At 43.1% G+C, this 19,547-nt stretch overlaps 1 protein-coding gene across 2 annotated transcripts in view; it reads left to right on the forward strand.

Annotated features, from left to right (window-relative positions):
* LOC107380764 (POU class 2 homeobox associating factor 1) overlaps window positions 1–17,078 on the forward strand; it is a 33,589-nt gene extending 16,511 nt beyond the window's left edge. For both annotated transcript variants that reach the window (XM_015952096.3, XM_070543389.1), the window contains exons 2-5: window positions 135–262; window positions 4,269–4,308; window positions 4,382–4,671; window positions 14,225–17,078. In XM_015952096.3, coding sequence (XP_015807582.3) covers window positions 135–262; window positions 4,269–4,308; window positions 4,382–4,671; window positions 14,225–14,644 — 878 coding nt within the window. In that variant the 3' untranslated portion in view covers window positions 14,645–17,078. The remainder of the gene's footprint in view (window positions 1–134; window positions 263–4,268; window positions 4,309–4,381; window positions 4,672–14,224) is intronic.
* Window positions 17,079–19,547: the final 2,469 nt, after the last annotated feature.

A 19,547-nucleotide genomic window follows, 5' to 3' on the forward strand; every position in this document is an offset into this window, starting at 1 on the left:
ATATTGGTTTATTGGATATCAGTAAAAAGCAGATATAAAACATCCATAATGCGTGGATATGTGCGTGGAGATTGGTTTTATTTTTCTTCTCTTTTCTTTCTCCCTTCCTTTTTGATGGGTCTGTTTTTTTTTAGCATCTCCATCAGAACTGGGCAGGTCTAGACCTTACCAAGGAGTCCGAGTCCGAGATCCTGTGAAAGAGCTGCTCAGGAGGAAGAGGAGTCTGGAGCTCCAAAACACCAAGAACACACTTCCTGCAGCGGTGAGAACATATGATTTACATGGCCTCTCATGTTCATTTTCTGTTTAACTTTTATCTAAGTTTTCCTTTTTATTGTGATAAAACACATTTTCTGAAGTGGGGAACTTTTCTCACAAATGCTTCCCATGTCTTTGACCAACATTTGACTTATTCACCCATTTCGTAAACAAAGCAGATTCCAGAGAACCTTTATTAAAACTGATGAGAAATGTATGTGTGGGCATTTAAACAACCCACTCTAGCTCCGAAAGACTAGAAAAACATTATTATTACTGATACACTTTCATGAAATTAAACAAGATATTTGAGGGATAAAAGAAAATACCTCTTTGTGCAAATAAGCCTTTGGGAGGCAGCACTCGAGAGTGAAGAGGGGGTTTGATCCTTATATAATCCAGGTGTTTTTCCATTACAGTTGAACCCTCTCTCTCTGCATGGCTCCAGGGCTGGGCATGCAGCCCTATGCAAATTAACTTGCAGTCTTGCCAATGAACCCTCCCACTTGCTATTTATTACACTTACAACACAGCACACATGTGCATCATACATGCAATGTGAAGACAAAAAAATAAATAAAGAAAGAAGAAAAGAAACCAAACAAAAATAAATAACAGGAACTATCTACACGTGGATATGATTTCTGTCTGATGATACATGGAATTCTCTGATAGCTAACATTCCTGTGGAAAAAGAAAGTGTTTTGAAATGTCTTGAAGGATTGGGGTTCCTTTACTTTTTGTTGTTCCTGAAAATTCAGTTGAATACTGAAATGATGAAACCCAACCCCGTGAGAGCAATTTTTACATTTGTTAAGTCACATCTGAGATCACACATCTGAAATTTTCTTCAAACCTCTGAAGTTATTTTTGCTTAGAACATCCATTGACATTAAGTAAAAGCCTGCTGGTGTCTGACAGAAACATCCTGCAGGGCCATTTAAAAGCAATCAGTTCCTGCTTCGTGTTCAGGATGGGTTTGGGTTGGACAGCGACTTGGTGAGGCACTTCTGGAGTATAACATTTGAATACACATTTTTGACCCCAAAATAGAATCTGATGTTTTACTTTTATTGCTTTTAAGTATCTTAACTATGCTTTAATCAATTCCAAACTTCTCAACAATACAAAATAACATGTATGGTCAAATTAGACTTTTTTAAATTAATTTATTTTTGGGGCTGATCTCTCTCTGTCGTAATTAAGGTTGAAAATCTTGTATGGTCTTACCTTTCATTTTGTCTGAAGTCCATGCTCCTACTCAGCTGAAATCTTAGTCACTCTGATGTAAAATTAATACTCTAATATTTCCTGTTTCCAGTGAAAATGTAGCCGGAAATATATTTCTTAGAACACATTTAAATTAGAGTCATACACATTCATTAAACATAATAAACGGACGGAGGAATGTCAGGATGTGTAACCAAACATGTATATTGACAATTTAAAGAGAACAGAAAATAAAAGTGAACACTTCTGCAGTTAAAATTGGTCCTCAGTGCTGACTAGGCTAAACAAATGTTGTTTTTCAAACTCTAAAAAAAGACCTCTAAGTATGCCCTCATTGACCCCTCTCGAGATAAATATCATAGAGGTGGTCCACACACACAAATACCTTGGTGTCTGGCTCCGGCTCCCTCTCCTTCAAGCCCCACATAGATAGTCTTGTGAAGAAACTCAAACTCAGACTGGGTTTCTTTTTTTTTTCAAATAAACAGTTTATCTTTTGAGGCAAAATAAATAAATAAATAAATAAATAAACCTAGTTACTGCAACATTTTTGTCCATTCTGGATTATGGAGACCTTTATATGAATGCCTCAGCACAGTTTCTTGGTAAGATTGATGTGGGTTATTGTGCCTCGCTGAGGTTTATTACTAACCATAGACCACTGACCCATCATTATGAACTGTATTCTCGAGTGGGATGGCCTTCTCTATCAACCAGGAGGTTGGGACATTGGTCACCTTCATTAACCCTTTAGGCGCCATAGTATTTTCACCCCCCGGGGCTGAATCAATCACCAGCGGAGTTTTCACCGGCCCGGTTTTCAGAAGTTTGAGTTCAGCTCATAAGAAATGGGAGTGAAAACAAAAGTGTTTTGTTTGTATTTATATTTTTTTCAGTGTATGTGGTGCTTGACGAAGAGGGAGTCATCAAGCCAGACAACAATGTATTTGTATGTGTGGACCACCTCTATGATATTAACCTAAAGAGTCACTGAGGGCATACTTAGAGGTCTTTTCTTGGACTTTATAAATAACAATAATAGTAGTTAATAGTCGTTCATTTCATTCATCAATATAATAAAACTATATGTTAGTTAATTGATGTTCGTGATTTGCTGCTAATACCAAAGCTAAGAGCATCAAATGATTTTTGGGCTTGTATTAAATGAATTGTGAATTTCTCTAACACTTTGTTCTCACCACATTCTTGGGGCTGAACCTCTTTCTTGTCTGTTTTTTGACAGTTATTTCCTCAGAGATCTTCACTTGAGCCTCTTGTGAAGTGTGACATGTCCTGGCCAGTACAAACTCTGGTCTCTTATCTCCCAGAGTAAAAAACTAACAGTTTCTCAATTCTAGTGGAGTATTTGAAAGCCTACAGTCAAACCTCATTTATGTTTTCATTCCATCAATCTGAAGTGTCCTTTCACGCACAAAGGAAATGCACTCATTCTCAGTGCACATCCAGATGTGTTTAGGGAGCACGAAGAGTCTCATGTCTCAGTTCAACCAGTTTACAGACAAATCTGATTAGCATGTTCGGATACTTAACCGCAACAATTATGGCTTTTTTTTTTGCTTTGATAAGTTCAATCACCCCTATCCCCTATTCCCCCACAAGCACACACACTCCACAGATCTAGTGAATGGGTTGTACATTCACACATATCTCACAAAACAGCTGCTCACAAAAGAGCTCCAACTTCCCTCAGATCTCAAGTAAAAGTGATGATTGAGAAGTTAAGCAACCTGTCTTTCCTGTACTGGCGTGGTGCTTTAACCCTTCACCTCCTGTCAAAGCTGTAGTTTTAACCTCTCTTCTTCTAACATCAGTCAGGTGCCTGACACCACATACCCCCCCCCCCCCCCCCCCCCGGTCTGTGAACATACCTGGCAAGGGGGACATGTTTTATGGCAACTGTTTTCAGTCAGTCTCAAAAATAGACAATTGTCATTTAAAAATGCAAAGAAAGAGAGGGAGTGAATAGGAAAGAGGGAAAGCAGTGGATCCCAGGGAGGGCGGAATAAGTAGAAAGAGCAGAATAAGGAGGGGGTGGTGATGAAGATCACTCAAAAGTCAGCTTGAACAGGTGAGTTTTCAGCTGCTTTTTAACAATTGTAATTAAAAACCATGAGCTGGACTAGTTTGTTATAATATGTGTGAACTGAACTTTGAACTAGTTCATTTGTAAAACAAACTTTCCCAACACTACAAGCTTCAGAAGTGGGAGCAGTTGATGCTTTTTTGCTTTGTCTTGTTTCTGCTATCTAATAAATCAAACAGAATGCTTCTGAGAACAGTTAATCTACCTGTGACTGCAGACTGACCTTATGCTGCTTTCAAGAAACACATCAGTTTACAAACTTGATCAGGTTACAGCTTGTTGAGAATCAAAGGCTGAGGAAGACATGAATCCACTGTGGTCTTTTTGGAATGGTTAAATACCAAATGTTTACATTTACAAACCTCCAGATGATCTTCGGTCAGTTCCATGTCAGCAGAGACCAAATGATGAAATAATTTTACACAGCGGTCTGTTTTTGAACATTAAACATATTTTGCTTTTGTGCAAACGTCACAAACTCAACTATGATTTCAGCGGTTGGATGTAGACATTAACAGAGGCTTGTGTCTATTGCTGGATTTGCATTAGAGCTAATGGGACACGAGCCACTTATAAACTGTCAGGCTGTAATTACAAACTCAAATATGCTGCTTACACCCGGTCATTAAAGGTCATTACACCTGGCTGTTGTTAAAGTAATCTGTCTTTTTGTTAGGATGTGGAGGCTCATAACAATCAGTCATCATTTACACAAGGTAAGTGTCTAACATTTATTAAACATCAACTGAAAGGAAGAAGGTTTTCTATGCGTCACTGTTTTATACCCAGGAAGTTTTGGCTCTGATGCTGCAGCTGGTTCCTCAGCTGAGCTGGCTGCAGCTGGTGATGAAGGGCTGCTGTGTGCTGGGTGGAAAACAATGTCCTCTGTCACCAATGCTGCTCCGCAACCTGCTGTCATGGCCTGGTCTCCTTCTGACTACAACCAGCAGGACCCCACTGCTCAGACTCTGGCCTACCCTGCTGCCCCAGCCCTTGCTGCTGATGTGTACATGCAGACACTGTGCCCCAGCTACACCATGCTAACCTACACTCACACACCACTGCTGACTAACTTTGGGGTGAGTAGGAGATCCTAATGGTAACCTAAAATCAGATTTAGAACCAAAGATAAGACATTATGATAAATATTTTGAATAAAGGCAACGTATTATGAACATCTCCCTTTTTGACTCTATACACCTCCGGACATAATTAAAAACCAGGTGCTTCTACAAGCCATTTGAAAATATCCCTTTTTGTGACATCACAATAAGGGAACTTAGCATAGAACAAAGGAGGCCCCTGCACTAAGAAGTTTTCTGAGCCCCTCCTAAAGTTCTTCACCTCATGGCAGCAACTCAGGATGTGGATTAGCGTGGCCAGCAACAGCCTGTTTACATAAAAATGACAGAGCCCGGAAATGGCTGATTCTGAAAATGTCTAGAATAGAGCTGCTGAGATTGTGCAAAGACCATAAAACTATAAACAGATATAGTTGATCTACAGCAGTGGAGTTTAGCTGTGTTCAGTGGATATACAGAGCCAGATGAGTCAACTCGACTAAATAAATGTCTGAAAGTAGCCGCTAGTGTTGCATTTTAACCTTTTTATTTTGGTGAAACTCAAAAAATCTGAATCTGGTGCAAACTCAATTTATTTCAGTAATTCCACTTAAAAAGGTGTGTTCCAACTAAAAGGCGTTCACACTCCTGAGCCTCCCTGGTAAGGACTATTCCAGGGTTCTGGAGAGGAGGGTCTGTCAGTTTGTTGAAGCTTGGGGTCAGAAGGAGCAATGTAGTTTTTGTCCTGGCCGGGGAACACCGGACCAGCTCTATACTCTTGAGGGGTTTCTGGAGGGTGCATGGCAGAGGCGTGGACTCGAGTCTTTATTTGAATGACTTCTGACGTGACTTGATAAAATGTATAAAGACTTACGACTTGACTTGGACTTGAACGCCAATGACTTGCGACTTGAATCGATTTACATCTGTTGACTTGATGATGACTTGAGCATATTTGATATTTTAGCACAAAAGTGACTCGACATGGACAAAAATCATAAATCATTCTTGGCTCTGGGTTTGATCTTGTTCTGCTAAATGCAGCAGCACTTTGTTTATAAACAGTTTCAGTTGCACTTTCTGCTTGTTGGAGCAAATAAATGAAGCTTTAAGAAGCTTTATTTCTGGAATTTATTTATTTATTATCATTGCCATTAAATTAAAGTTGACAAATGACTTGATTATGACTTGAAAATTCAAAGTTAAAGACTTAGGCTTGACTTGGACTTCCACATCTTTGACTTTGGACTCGACTTGGACTTGGTTGTCTTTGACTTGGACGTGAATCGAGACTTCACTGGAAAGACTTGTGACTTACTTGTGACTTACTTGTGACTTGCAAAGCAGTGACTTGGTCACACCTCTGGTGCATGGGAGTTCGCCCAACCAACCAATCTATATGTGTTTTGTGGATTGGAGAAGGGGGGTACTTTGAGAGTATAGAGTACCAAGCCACTTGATACAGGCAGTTAGGCCCCTGTATGACAGGTGTTAGAGCTTGGTTAGGCAGTAAGTCAATCTCATTTCCAGTGAGAGTTGTACTCCATCAAGGTTGCCCTTTGTCATCAATTCTGTTCATAACTTTTAAGGACAGGATTTCAGGACATTATATCAAAATATAAAATACTTTTAACAATGCTACTGTTAACCCAGATAATTTGAATTTACTTAATAAAGCACAGTGGCAGGCAGGTGAAGAGTGAAGGTGGAAACTAACACAAACACTGAATGCCTCACACACCCATGGTTGCCCAAAGCCAAGTCCAGAGGACTTGGCATAAACCACCAAATCGTTATTAATAGAGGAACATCACAGCGTGGTCATTCCCTTGACCAAACTCTTCATTTATGGTGCCAACATGGCACAACAAGTAACACCACATTTGCAACACTGAACAAAGTAATAACTAAGAACAAATATATAAAAAAAAAATATTTAAGTCTGTTTATCAAACACACTTTCAGGTGACGTGAAGAGGGAAAAAAATTGAGCATAAAATTATAAATTCATCACTTATTAGTTATGTTTACTCATTCCAGTTAAGTTGTTCATTATTAATTTATTTAGGTTACGCTTAATAAAAAAGGAAATAGTTCAGTTTAATTCAAACGTTTGAGTTCTATGCACTTAAAACAAATAAAAGGCTGAACTAACTAAACACATTATTATTTTTATTATTATGAGTTTCACCTACTCAAAATATTTGAATATTTTCAACAATTTGGATTGACAGTGTACTTCACACTGGAAACATCAGTGGCACGGAACGGCAGAGGAATGTCACTGCTTAAAATTCATCCATCATATTCTATGGGGTTATTTAGCAGCGACATGGGAATTTTCAGGCCTATCCCAGAAGCAACACGCTTCACTGCTAAAGATAAGTGTCATGGTTTTTGGCATGAGTCTAACCCCAGACATGCAGAATCACAACTCCATACACAGAATGAAGGTAAGTAAAACAGAATTTATTATTAAAGGGGAACTTAGGGCGCGCTGAGAATTCCAGCGGATCAGGGGAAGAGGGAGAGCAAACCAGAGGTGAGTCCAGGAGATAAACAGTCGAGGCAGAAACACTGAGAGGGAACTTACGGGAGATGATCTGGTTTGGGTAATGAGGGGAGGTAGAGAGCCGGGGATGATCCAGAAGGGAGATCTCCTGAGCTGGAGAGGGAGCGCAGGGCTTGAGAGTGTGAGCGGGACGGTCTTTGAGGAGGATGATGAACGTGGCTGAATGCGGAGTCCAGGAGTCCTATGGATTCGAGTGAGTAGTTCCAGATGAGCGAAGAGCCTGAGGTGGGTGAGTCCAAAAATACAAAGATTACACAAGGTCCAAAAACATACAAGAGCCAAAACTACACTGAGACTAATCACGAGAAACCAAGAGAGCTAGAGCTAGGGCTGGGCACTACCAAGTCGTAGTAATCATCTGGCGTCGAACTGTGTTCACCACAGGGGTGGCGTTAGGCCCGGCTACTTGGGCTGAAGCCCCGAATCTTTAATGAAAAGCCCCGGATATCAAACGTGGAAGTAACATGCAGTACCAAAGTCCAACAGAGAGGGCGCAGCTAGCAGTAGTTTGTACACAGCCTGCCTGAGCCTCCACCACTGAAGAAGCCCTTCAGCAGCCGGCTTCTTCTGCAGTGCCTGTTTTTTTCTACACTCTGCCTGAAACGCATGAGTGAAGATGGACATAAGGACGTTTTTGGACCAAAAATACCGCAACAGGACCCCAGCTTTGATGAGACTGGTTTTGACTCAGGTTTGTGAGTCTTATTTGAAAATATTTGTTGTGCTGCTGGTTTGCCTAAAGTTAGTTTACTATCAGGTAACGTTGATGGAGAAAGAAAGGGAATATTTACTATCATCTCACACTAAACACTAACAGGAACAATATTCTGCCCTGAATATGCTTAATATGTAGCTTCAGATTAAAAATTATGTGGTACAAGACAAATATAAAGAGTATGTATGTCAATGATGTTGACTAGTGCGTGTCACGTGCGTGCACGCACACGCGCTTGTGTGTGTGTGTGTGTGCGTGCGCGCGTGTGTTAAGCCCCGGATCTTCTTCAGTCCTTAATCCGCCCCTGGTTCACCATCTCATTTAGTAGTAGACCCGCTGAATCAGCTGATGCGATGCGACTGCCGCTACCTCAAACCGCTAATCATCCGATGTGGTGCAGCTGCCGCTCCCTCTCCTGTGAACATACTCAGAGATAGTTTGTGAGAGCGAGTACTCATCCCCCCCACCCCCCACCCCCCCACATGAGGGAGACATGAAAGACAGGGTGAACCCGGAGGGAGCGCGGGAGGTCCAGCCGAACCGTGGAGGGAGTGGGAACCGCCAGGACCCTGAACGGACCCAGGAACCTCGGCATGAATTTCCGGGAGGTGGCCTTCAGAGGAACGTCCTTTGATGACAGCCACACACTCTGCTCAGGAGTGTAGGCTGGAGCCGGTCGCCGCCACCGATCTGCCAACTGCTTATTAAGGATGTCCGTGCGATCCAGTGCTGCCTTGGTTGTGGACCAGGCACGCCTGGCACTGCGGAGGAACTGGGGAACCGAGGAGGTGACTGATGTCTGCAGAAGGAAGAGTGAAGGTTGGTAACCGACAGAGGACTCAAATGGGGATTGACTTGGGGCTGTGGAGATGTGGCTGCTGTGGGCGTATTTCACCCAGGCGAGGTGGGAACTCCAGGAAGAGGGATGAGCAGAGCAGACACATTGTAGCATGGCACCCAGCTCTTGATTCATCTGTTCGCATTGGCCATTGGACTGCAGATGGTAACCCGAAGTGAGAGCGACCCTGGCCCCCAGGGTCTCCGCGAACTCCTTCCAGACCTTCGAGATGAACTGGGGTCCGCGATCTGATAAGATCTCCTCGGGGATGCCATGTAAACGGAAAATGTGTTTGAGTAATTGAGCAGTGACAGCAGAGGAGGGAAGAGATTTGAGAAGAACCAGGTGACATGCTTTGGAAAATTGGTCGACAATGGTGAGTATTGCGGAGTAACCATGTGAGCCGGGTAATACATATACAAAGTCCAGGGCTATATAGAACCAGGGGCGAGAAGAAGTCAGTAGTGGGCAAAACAGACCTGAAGGAGGACGATGGTCTCCTTTCTGCTGAGCACACGTGTGGTAACCTGAAATATAGTCCTTGACGTCTCTATACATAGATGGCCACCAAAAACTGCGTTTAATGAGTGGAATGGTGCATCCCACTCCAGGGTGAAAGCAAAACTTGCCTGTATGGGCCCAGTGGACCACCTTACTCCTAAGGGTTTGTGGTACATACAGTCTGTCCGGGGGGCATGCCCTGGACCTGGGTCATTCTTGTGGGCCTCCAACACCTGGTCCCTGATGTCTCAGGTGACTCCACCTGCAATGCACGCCGGGTTAAGGATGGTGGAGGGTTCTGCCTCTTGGTCGGGAGTGTACTGCCTGGACAGGGCATTGGGTTTTGTGTTTTTTGAACCTGGGCAATATGAGATTTGGAAATAAAACCGGGAGAAAAACAAGGACCACCTGTATTGACGGGGTTGAGTCTCTTTGCCTCCTTCAGGTAAACCAGATTTTTGTGGTCCGTCCAGATAATGGCTTCTCTGCTCCTTCCAACCAGTGCCGCCACTTCTCGAGGGCGAGCTTCACTGCGAGCAGCTCCCTGTCCCCGACGTCGTACCGGCTCTCAGCTGGCGTCAGTCGGCGGGAGAATAAAAGCACACGGGTGGAGTCGAGGAAGATACCTGGGAGAGAACAATTTAAGGGGAACTTAGGGCGCGCTGAGAATTCCAGCAGTTTAGGGGAAGAATACGGGAACCAGGGTCTGAGGGAGAGCAAACCAGAGGTGAGTCCACGTGATAAAGATGTAGTGGCGAAGTGGTTGTGCAGTCAGCTTGGCATGTAATTTTGGGGGCAGCTGCAGCTCAACAGGTTGAGCGGGTTGTCCAGTAATCGGAAGATTGCAGGTTCGATCCCGGCTCCGGACAAAGAATGCTGCTGTTGTGTCCTTGGGCAAGACACTTAACCCACCTTGCCTGCTGGTGGTTGTCAGAGGGTCCGGTGGCGCCTGTGCTCGGCAGCCTCGCCTCTGTCAGTGCGCCCCAGGGCAGCTGTGGCTACATCGTAGCTCATCCTCACCAGTGTATGAATGTGTGTGTGAATGGATGAATGATACACTGTAGTGTAAAGCGCTTTGGTGTCCTTACTCTGAGAGGAGCTATACAAGTGCGGGTCATTTATCATGAAACAGTTGAGGCAGGAATACTGAGAGGGGACTTACAGGAGATGATCTGGTTTGGGTAATGAGGGGAGGTAGAGAGTCTGGGATGATCCAGAAGGGAGATCTCCTGAGCTGGAGAGGGAGCGCAGGGCTTGAGAGTGAGAGCGGGGCGGTCTGGGAGGAGGATGATGAACGTGGCTGCATGCGGAGTCCAGGAGTCCTATGGAGTTCGAGTGAGTAGTTCCAGATGAGCGAAGAGCCTGAGGTGGGTGAGTCCAAAAATACAAAGATTACACAAGGTCCAAAAATGTACAAGAGCCAAAAATACACAGAGAGTAATCACGAGAAACCAAGAGAGCTAGAGCTAGGGCTGGGCACTACCAAGTCGCAGTAATCATCCGGCGTCGAGCTGTGTTCACCATCTCCTTTAGTAGAAGACTCGCTCCATCGACCCGCTAATCATCCGATGTGGTGCAGCTGCCGCTCCCTCTCCTCTGAACATACTCAGAGATAGTTTGTGAGAGCGAGTACTCACCCCGGCTCACGGCAATAGGATCAGGATCTATTTTAGCCACGAGCCACTTCTGGGACACAATTTCTGCAGTTAACACAGTGCTAGACAAGAAATCATAAACGGTTTCAGAGTAACCCCCCCCCCCCCCAGTAATTTTAAAAATAAGACTATTGCAGCGAAGCAATTTCAAATATATATAGATTATGTCAATACAAGTGACCTAGTGGCTTACTTACTCCCAGTATCATTCCAGAAGTGCAGCAGTGTGGTTTTTTTTTTCATGGCTTTAATCCTGGCAGTGGAGAGGAACAACATCATATATGACATCAAACAGCAATACCAAATGCAATTTCCTTCTTTTCAGTTTAATGGCAGATGGCATAAACAAACCATGACCTATGAAGTCTTGACTGATTTTGTGATCTTGAGAATCCAGCAAGAAGAGCGGCAGAGAAGCTGCTCTGTGGCTGAGATTCTCCCAGTATGCACTGGCACGCAACGGAAGCTGCAAGTAAACCGTTGCGCTGCCGTTCCGCATCACTGATGCTTCCAGTGTGAAGTAGGTGCCAGAGATAGGAGAAGAACATGACAGAGCTGTATGTCTCTCTTGTTCATACACAATGGTGTTAGGACCTTTCATTGTGATGACACTTTAACTGAAACAAACACTTGCTTTTAAGAAAAAAAATCATCCATTTACACGCCTTTGCAGGTCATCCACTGATGGGTTTTGCAGAGTGTTGAGAGAAACACCAGCTGTTGTGTTAACATGCACACACACGCACACACACACACACACACACACACACACACACACACACACACACACACACACACACACACACACACACACACACACACACACACACACACACACACACACACACACAAAAGAGGGGTGAAAATGTTTTAATACAGCACCTCTCACGATAAAAATCACAAGGCTCTTACAGCCCCATCACTCTTCCTCAGTGTGAGCTTCAGAGATTTTCAGATAGCATAAATAAAACAGACAAAGGAGTTAATGGGGACGTTGTTGTAAAGTTATAAAGCCTACAGGTGGAGCAGGTCAAGTCGAGGTTCATTGAAATTTCAAACCAATACAGCTGTGAGGGACTTTCTGTGTCCCCACCACTTATTTAGAACATTTAAGCACATCCACAATATCCTTTCAGCAGTAACATTCAAAACAGTTTATCACTGAAGCTATGACCTGCATCAAAATAAATCCATCCATCCATTTTCAACCACTTATCCGGGGTCGGGTCGCAGGGGCAGTAGCGTACGCTGGGAGGGCAAGACTTCCCTCTTCCCGGATACCTGGAGCAGCTCCTCTGGGGGAATCCTAAGGTGTTCCCTGGCCAGCTGAGAGACATAGTCCACCCCATGGTGTCCTGGGTCTTCCTTTAGGTGTCCTCCCGATTGGACATGCCCGAAAAACCTCACAAAGGAGGCGACCAAGAGGCATCCTGACTAGATGCCCGAGCCACCTCAATTGGCTAATCTCGATGTCGAGGAGCAGCGGGTCTACAACGAGCCCCTCCCGGATGACCAAGCTTCGCACCCTATCTCTAACCCCAGGTTTCCACGGGAGCCGTCAGCAGCACGTTACTGCAGCAGCACGTCTTGCTCGCGTAAGCTGCTGCTTGGCCCTTCCCACGAGACGCGAAGCAGCAGGGGAGCAGCTGTCACCGACCGAGCACGAAGTCACACGAGTGACTTCGTCAGTAAACACAACAACAAGCAGGAGAAAACTACAACATGGTTTGTGTTTTATGTTCTGTCTGTTTTATAATCGCCAATACGGACCTGAAAAACAAAGGAGACCGCTAGCTAGGTGATAACTTCTCACGGGGCCGCACAGTTAGTAACTTTTTTTAAAGTAAAGCAACCGGAAGGCAGTACGTTCTTTATTCTGAAAATCTCGGTAGCTTCTCTCCATTTCCGCGTCCGATTTCCTGTCTTTCCTTCCCAAAAAAAATGTCGAACTTGACCCGTTTCAGAGGCGTCGCGCGTAGGAAATAGAACCGGCGCGTAAAGGCCGCGACATGCTGCTCCTGAGACGCGGCCAACTCGCGCTGCTGACGGCTCCAGTGGAAAAGGTTCTGTTGACCACAGCGGGTCCTATCAGCAGCTATGACGTGCTGCTGCAGTAACGTGCTGCTGACGGCTCCCGTGGAAAGCCGGGGTAAGGGAGAGCCCAGCCACCCCGCGGAGAAAACTCATTTCAGCCGCTTATATTCGTGATCGCTTTTTCTGACCATGGGAATGTTGATCAACCAAAAAACCAAAAGCTTCGCCTTCCATCTGCACTCTCTCTTCAACATAACAGACTGGTGCAATGCTCACATCACTGCAGATGCAGCACCAATCCGTCCGTCGATCTCCTGCCCTCATTTGTGAACAAGGCCCTGACATACCCACCCTCCTCCACTTGGGGCAGGAGCTCGTCTCTGATCGGAAGAAGGCAGAGAATTGAACCTTTTCACAACATTCTAACTTTAAAATTTGGGGTTTTCTTAAGCAGTAAGCCATAGTCATCACAATTATAACAAAGGCTTAAAATGTCTGACTTTGCATGGAATGATTCCATCTCATATACTAGTTTCACTGCATAATTACTGAAATTAATTACCTTTTGTACTAAAATCTAAATGTTCAAGTTTGACTTGCAATCACAATAAATAAAAGAGACACCTTATCTGTAAACACTTCTGCAGCACTGTTTGGAGCTGGCCTGGAACACCCAACAACATATCAATGTAAATCACTGTTGCACATGCAGATATTCCTGTCTGTGTGTCCACTATTGTCAACATCAGATGAGAGAGCTTGTTCAGTTTAAGAGGCATTTACTGACAAAAAAGATGAATGGATAAAGTTGACAGATTTTGACAACAAATTCAAGATTTCATTTTTATACATGAAATCAATAAATCAAGGGTTTTCAAAAGAGAAACATCCATCATCTGAAAAGGTTTAGTCATATGTAGTCAGGACTTGTTTGGGACCGTTTTGCTCTTGAAACTTGAATATTGTTCTAAATTTTATCTGTCATTGGTTATGTTTTATGCCATGTTCTCAGGGTGTGTTTGGAACAGAGAGGCTAGGCTTACTGTGTATATTTATATTTATTTATTTTGCTTTACTAGAGCTTGCAAAAGAAAAAAAAATCATATTGATGCAACAATCGTATTACATGTTGTTGTGATAAAAAGTCTCAGTGTTTTAGACCGAGAGAGCAACATTGGTCTGTAAGCTGTAGATTTTCTTTTGTTTTCTGGTCAGTCTTTAAGTTTTAATAAAAACTGAATACATTTTCCTTTCAGATACCAGTGGCCCCCGGCCAATCATCCCTCTCTTCAGTGGAGTTCCCAGATTCGGGGCTAGCCTACCCTCTGTGGGCCCAGCCCCTCACCACCATATCTACTTTACCCAATCCAGGAGTCCAGTTTCCTCCTGGTTCAGCATCCCCTCTCATCCACATGCCCTTGTCCTTGCCTTTAACCTCTGTGATCCCTCAACTTGATGCCCAGGGTGTAAACCCTCAGCCCCAAATCGTGGACCTCCCACATCATTCAGAGGATCAGCTGGACCCAGAACCACAAGAGCAATCTTTGAGTGAAGAGACAGAAGAAGAATCAGAATCATCCAACCTGCTGGACAAACTTCTGGAGGATCAGAAAAGGCACGATGAAGAAGAGGACAAAGACTCATACACCAACTCCCTTTTTTTGCCTAACATCTGAAAACTGACTGTAGTTTCTCCATGAAACTAAGTCCTTTTCTTTCTCACATATGTGAATGAATAACCACTTGTTAGTGTTTTTGAGGGTCTGTTTTGTAGGTGTGGCTCTAGAAACATTCAGAAACAAAGATGGGTCACCATGATCTCCTGAAATTCTTGAAACACAAGAAACATGGAATACACTCGCTTGCATTTTTATCATGAAATGCCACAAGTTTCCTTTTAAAATAATTGTTTTTAGTTGTCACTTCAGACCTGTGTCCAGTTCTTCTGATATTTGGGAATTGTTGTAACCATCTCTTTTTGCTGCATGTCTGCAGCCCTCCCCACAGATGTTTAAATCCTCCCCCACTCAGGTGTTTATAGCAGCAGTCATGTTTTCTGGCAGACGATTGCTGGAAAGCTCAGAAAGGTGGGATGCAAACTTCTACAACTACAAACCTCAAACCTATCTAAGGCTTTAAGGTGTGGAGCTCTAAAAACGTTTTAGTGATTATTTCTGATTATAATAGAGCTCCGGGAGTTGACGTCACTTCTCCCGGCATGCAACAGTTCAAATCGAAATGGCGCCATATTGGCAGGCAGAAGCCGGCAGCTGGGCTATTTGTTATTGTCAGAAAACTCAATCAGACAGGAAATACGGTAGATTCCTGTTGTGCCCCAGGATGCAGAACAGACGCAGATGACATAAGGAATGAGCCTTCTACAGGATTCCCCAAGATCCGGAGCGCCGCAAACGTTGGATCATTGTAATTAAACGCACTAGTGACCGGGCTAAAATGAAACTGTGGGATCCCGAGAGTAAAGGTTTTCATTAATGCAGCGACCACTTCTTATCAGGTACTTAAACCAACGTTTCCTCAACTGTGTATTGTATTTATTTTAAATGCTTTTATTACGATTCTTAGTGGGCTTCCTAAACTTATTTTGGCGTGGCTTTTTCTGTCTTATTACTCATAACAGCAAGTAAACATCACGTAAAACGTTGCCTCGTGAGTTCTGCGTGCTGCCGTTTACATGTTTTATGATCACAGCAATTAACCGGCTAAGCTGTATTTAATTTTTAAGCAATGGTTGATCAAGTGTCAGATCACACATAAAAAGCACTTTGGATTGCTATTATCTGTCTCACCGAGACAGATCTCAGACAGATCCTGAGACGCTCCTGACTTACATATTTATTTTATTCACGGAAAAAAAAATCAGACTAGTGATTTCTCTTGGCGTTCAGTTTATACATTCAAACAGCACAGCACTCTATTTAAACTACTTACATGTAAATCAGTTATTTGTCCATCCATCCATTTTCATCCGCTTATCCGGAGTCGGGTTACGGGGGCAGTAGCGGCGAGAGGCCCAGACTTCCCTCTCCCCAGCCACCTGAGCCAGCTCCTCCGGGGGAATCCCAAGGGGTTCCCCAGCCAGGTCCGAAGTCCGCTCCGACAGCATCTGGCGTTTTTAAAAAGTATCCCAGGGGCATTGTAAGGGTCGGAGATGTTTAGTCTATTTAATTTCTGACTATAAAAAATGAGTTTTTCAGTTTTAAAGTGTGAAGTAAAGTCCAGCGGAGTAAAATTCAAGCCGATCCCGTTCATTTTGTTTACGTTTGTTGCCTGCCAACATGGCTTCTACTCTCTGAGAGTGACGTGACGTCCGGAGCTCTATAGGTCACTGTGAGTTTTTCTTGCAGGCTGAACATGAAAAAGGTCTCCTCCACCTACCTTCTGCATTAACTTCTGAGATGGTGAAACTCTAGGATTTGAAAACCCTGACAGATGTACGTCACACTGTCACTGAGCATTCATGGACTCACCCATCTTGGCTCATGACGGAGAAGGCTGTTGTTGGTTTAGTGTCCAGGAGACAGCAGCGAATGTCCCTACTGGTAGAAGCTAACCATTAGCAACTCCACCACACAGCAGAACTTATTCAGGCTTGTGTTATTTGTGGGGATAAAAAAATCCATGTTGCAAGGCAGTGGTAGTGCTGTTATCCAATCAGAGGCGAACTGTCTAAATATCAGGAAATAAGACTCCAAATCTGGCTTGTCCACGCTGATCTAAGCGATTCTGGGTGTTGTTGTTTGTTTTTTTTTTTTTTTTTTTTTGCCCTGAGTACGGCTTGCAAGGCATTCATTCCTACAACAGGCCACTATAAATGTACTGATTAAATGCGTTTCCCATACCTTTTATAAAAATCCATAATTATAACTCATGTTGATTTTTTTAAAGATAAGTAAGTACAAGACCTGTTACGGATTTTAAATGTTTTCATGTTTCCAGCAGTTAATTCTTTAATAATGGATGTTTTAGACACAGAATTTATGCCTTTACTTTTGTCTGTGTTTGTAAAATGTCATGTTTGTCATTAACAAAGAAAATTAAATATTTATTACATTATAAGAAAAAATAATAAAACACTTTAGTAAATGTCTGTAAGTCCTGAGAATGATCAGTTGTGTTGAAAGCGACAGAACAGAGACGTAGGAACGCGACTCATCCACCCTCACCAAAACAAAGACGACTTTCTGAGAGATGATGCATTCCCTGAATGTTTCTCTTTTTGGACCAACCTCATGACTTTAATCTATGCTGTTTTATTTTAATAAAAAACTGCTAGTTGGTTAAATGAGAGTCGAGTGATTGCTTTAATGCTTTTATTGGCATTACAGCAAATACAGTTGACTTGCTCTTGGCAGTGAAGACCTCCCTGTTTCGGGGATTGCCTCGGGGGAAACTGACATGATGGGATGAAAAGCAACTCGTTTGTCAAATCCGTGACCTGGAAACTGTGCAGATCCTATCAGAGGGAGAAATGCGGCAGTGCTGCACACGTGTGAACAGAGGCGGGTGTTGCTTGGGTTGTTTCATGCAGATGGCAAAAACTGTAAAAACAACAAAACAAATCGTGTGACGATTGGGACCACAGACTGATGCAAGCAATGACAAGAATGTAAAAAAAAAAAAAAAAGTAAAATCATCCACCATTAAAATTAATCCTAACATGTAAATGTTAAATGCAGTGCCCAGAACTGTAGCTGATAGATTCTGAGGAAAAGAGCACATTAACAAGCTTATAATGTTCTTTTTAATTTATTGCAGAACTAAAATAATGAATGAGAAAAGAAGTGCATTTGATTTGATAAGACACCTTGGTGTTTATACTTAAACTTTGTTTATAGTTTATGTCAGTAGGGGTCGTCAGAGTCGAAGTGATCTGAGGGAAGTTGGAAAAATGTTGTCTTTAATTCTGACATTTTTAGTCATTTTTGTTCTCAAAAACTATGTAGAGAAAAGGGAACATTTTGCACATGTGTTGTCTCAAAACTACATCAAATTAAAGAATGCTCGCAATGTGGAAATTGGTAGTTTGCCAATACTGAATAAAGGGAAACTAAGTAAGTTAATCCTAATTTAATTTTAATTAAAAACACTTGAGCCAGTATGTGCTAAAATTATCTTTATTAAATTCAAATTCAAAAATACTTTATTAATCCCAGAGGGAAATTGATTGCTGTAGTAGCTCATAATAATAATAATAATAATAATAATAATAATAATAATAATAATCAATTCATCAAAGAGTTATTGTATATTACAATGGCTGTGGGCAGGAAGGATCTTCAGTAGTGGTCAGTGTTGCAGCGAAACTGAAGAAGCCTCTGACTGAAGACACTCTTCCGTTGTTGGACAGTCTTCTGAAGAGAATGCTCAGGGTTGTCCATAATTTTCTTGATTCTCTGGAGAATCCTTCTTTGCAATGTTTCCTCCAGTGGTTCCACAGTCGTCCCCAGAACAGAACCAGCCTTTGTTATTAGGCTGTTTAGCCTTTTCAGGTCCCTGCTTCTGATGCTGCTACCCCAACAGACGATGGCTGAAGAGATTACACTCTTAACAACAGACTTGTAGAAGATCTGCAGCATCTTGCTACAGACATTGAAGGACCTAAGCGTCCTCAAGAAGTGCAGTCTGCTGTGTCCCTTCTTGTAAACGGCTTTGCTGTTCTTTCTCCAGTCCAGTCTGTTGTCCAGGTGAACTCAAAGGTATTTGTATTCCTCAACAACCTCCACTTCTTCTCCCATGATGGAAACTGTGTTTGACTGCACCCTGTTTCTTCTGAAGTCTAAAATCATCTCCTTTGTTTTGTTCACGTTCAAGGTCAGATGATTGTTTCCACACCATGCCACAAAGCACTCCACCAGCTCTCTGTACTCAGCTTCCTGTCCATCTCTGATACACCCGACGACTGCAGAGTCATCTGAGTATTTCTGTAGATGACAGGTCTCTGATTTGTACTGGAAGTCTGAGGTGTACAGGGTGAAAAGGAATGGTGAGAGTACAGTCCCCTGTGGTGCTCCAATGTTACTGATCACCGTGATTGATATGCAGTTCTTCAGCCTCACAAACTGTGGTCTGTTTGTCAGGTAGTCTTTAATCCAGGCGATAGTTGAGTTCCCCACCTGTGCCTTCTGGAGTTTCTGGCAAAGTACATCAGATTGAATTGTGTTAAATGCACTGGAGAAATCAAAGAACATGACCCAGACAGTGATGCCTGCTTTGTCCAGATGACAGTGGGTTGGTTAATCAATTTCCCTCTGGGATTAATAAAATATTTTTGAATTGAATTGAATTGAAGCAGCTGGATGATGGCATCTTCAACTCCAACTCCATGGCGATAAGCAAACCTGCAGCGGGTCCTGATATGTCCTGTTCGCTTATTCAGGTGGACCAACAGGAGTCTCTCCAGGACCTTCATGATGTGGGATGTCAGGGCAACCGGTCTGTAGTCGTCATTGACTGATGGGCGAGTTTTCTTTGGAACTGTAACAAGGCAGGATGTCTTCCACAGGACTGGAACCTTCTCCTGGGCCAGGCTGAGGTTGAAGAGGTGCTTCAGAATCCCAC

This window comes from Nothobranchius furzeri, chromosome 13, assembly GCF_043380555.1.
Source record: "Nothobranchius furzeri strain GRZ-AD chromosome 13, NfurGRZ-RIMD1, whole genome shotgun sequence".
Lineage (NCBI taxonomy): Eukaryota > Metazoa > Chordata > Actinopteri > Cyprinodontiformes > Nothobranchiidae > Nothobranchius > Nothobranchius furzeri.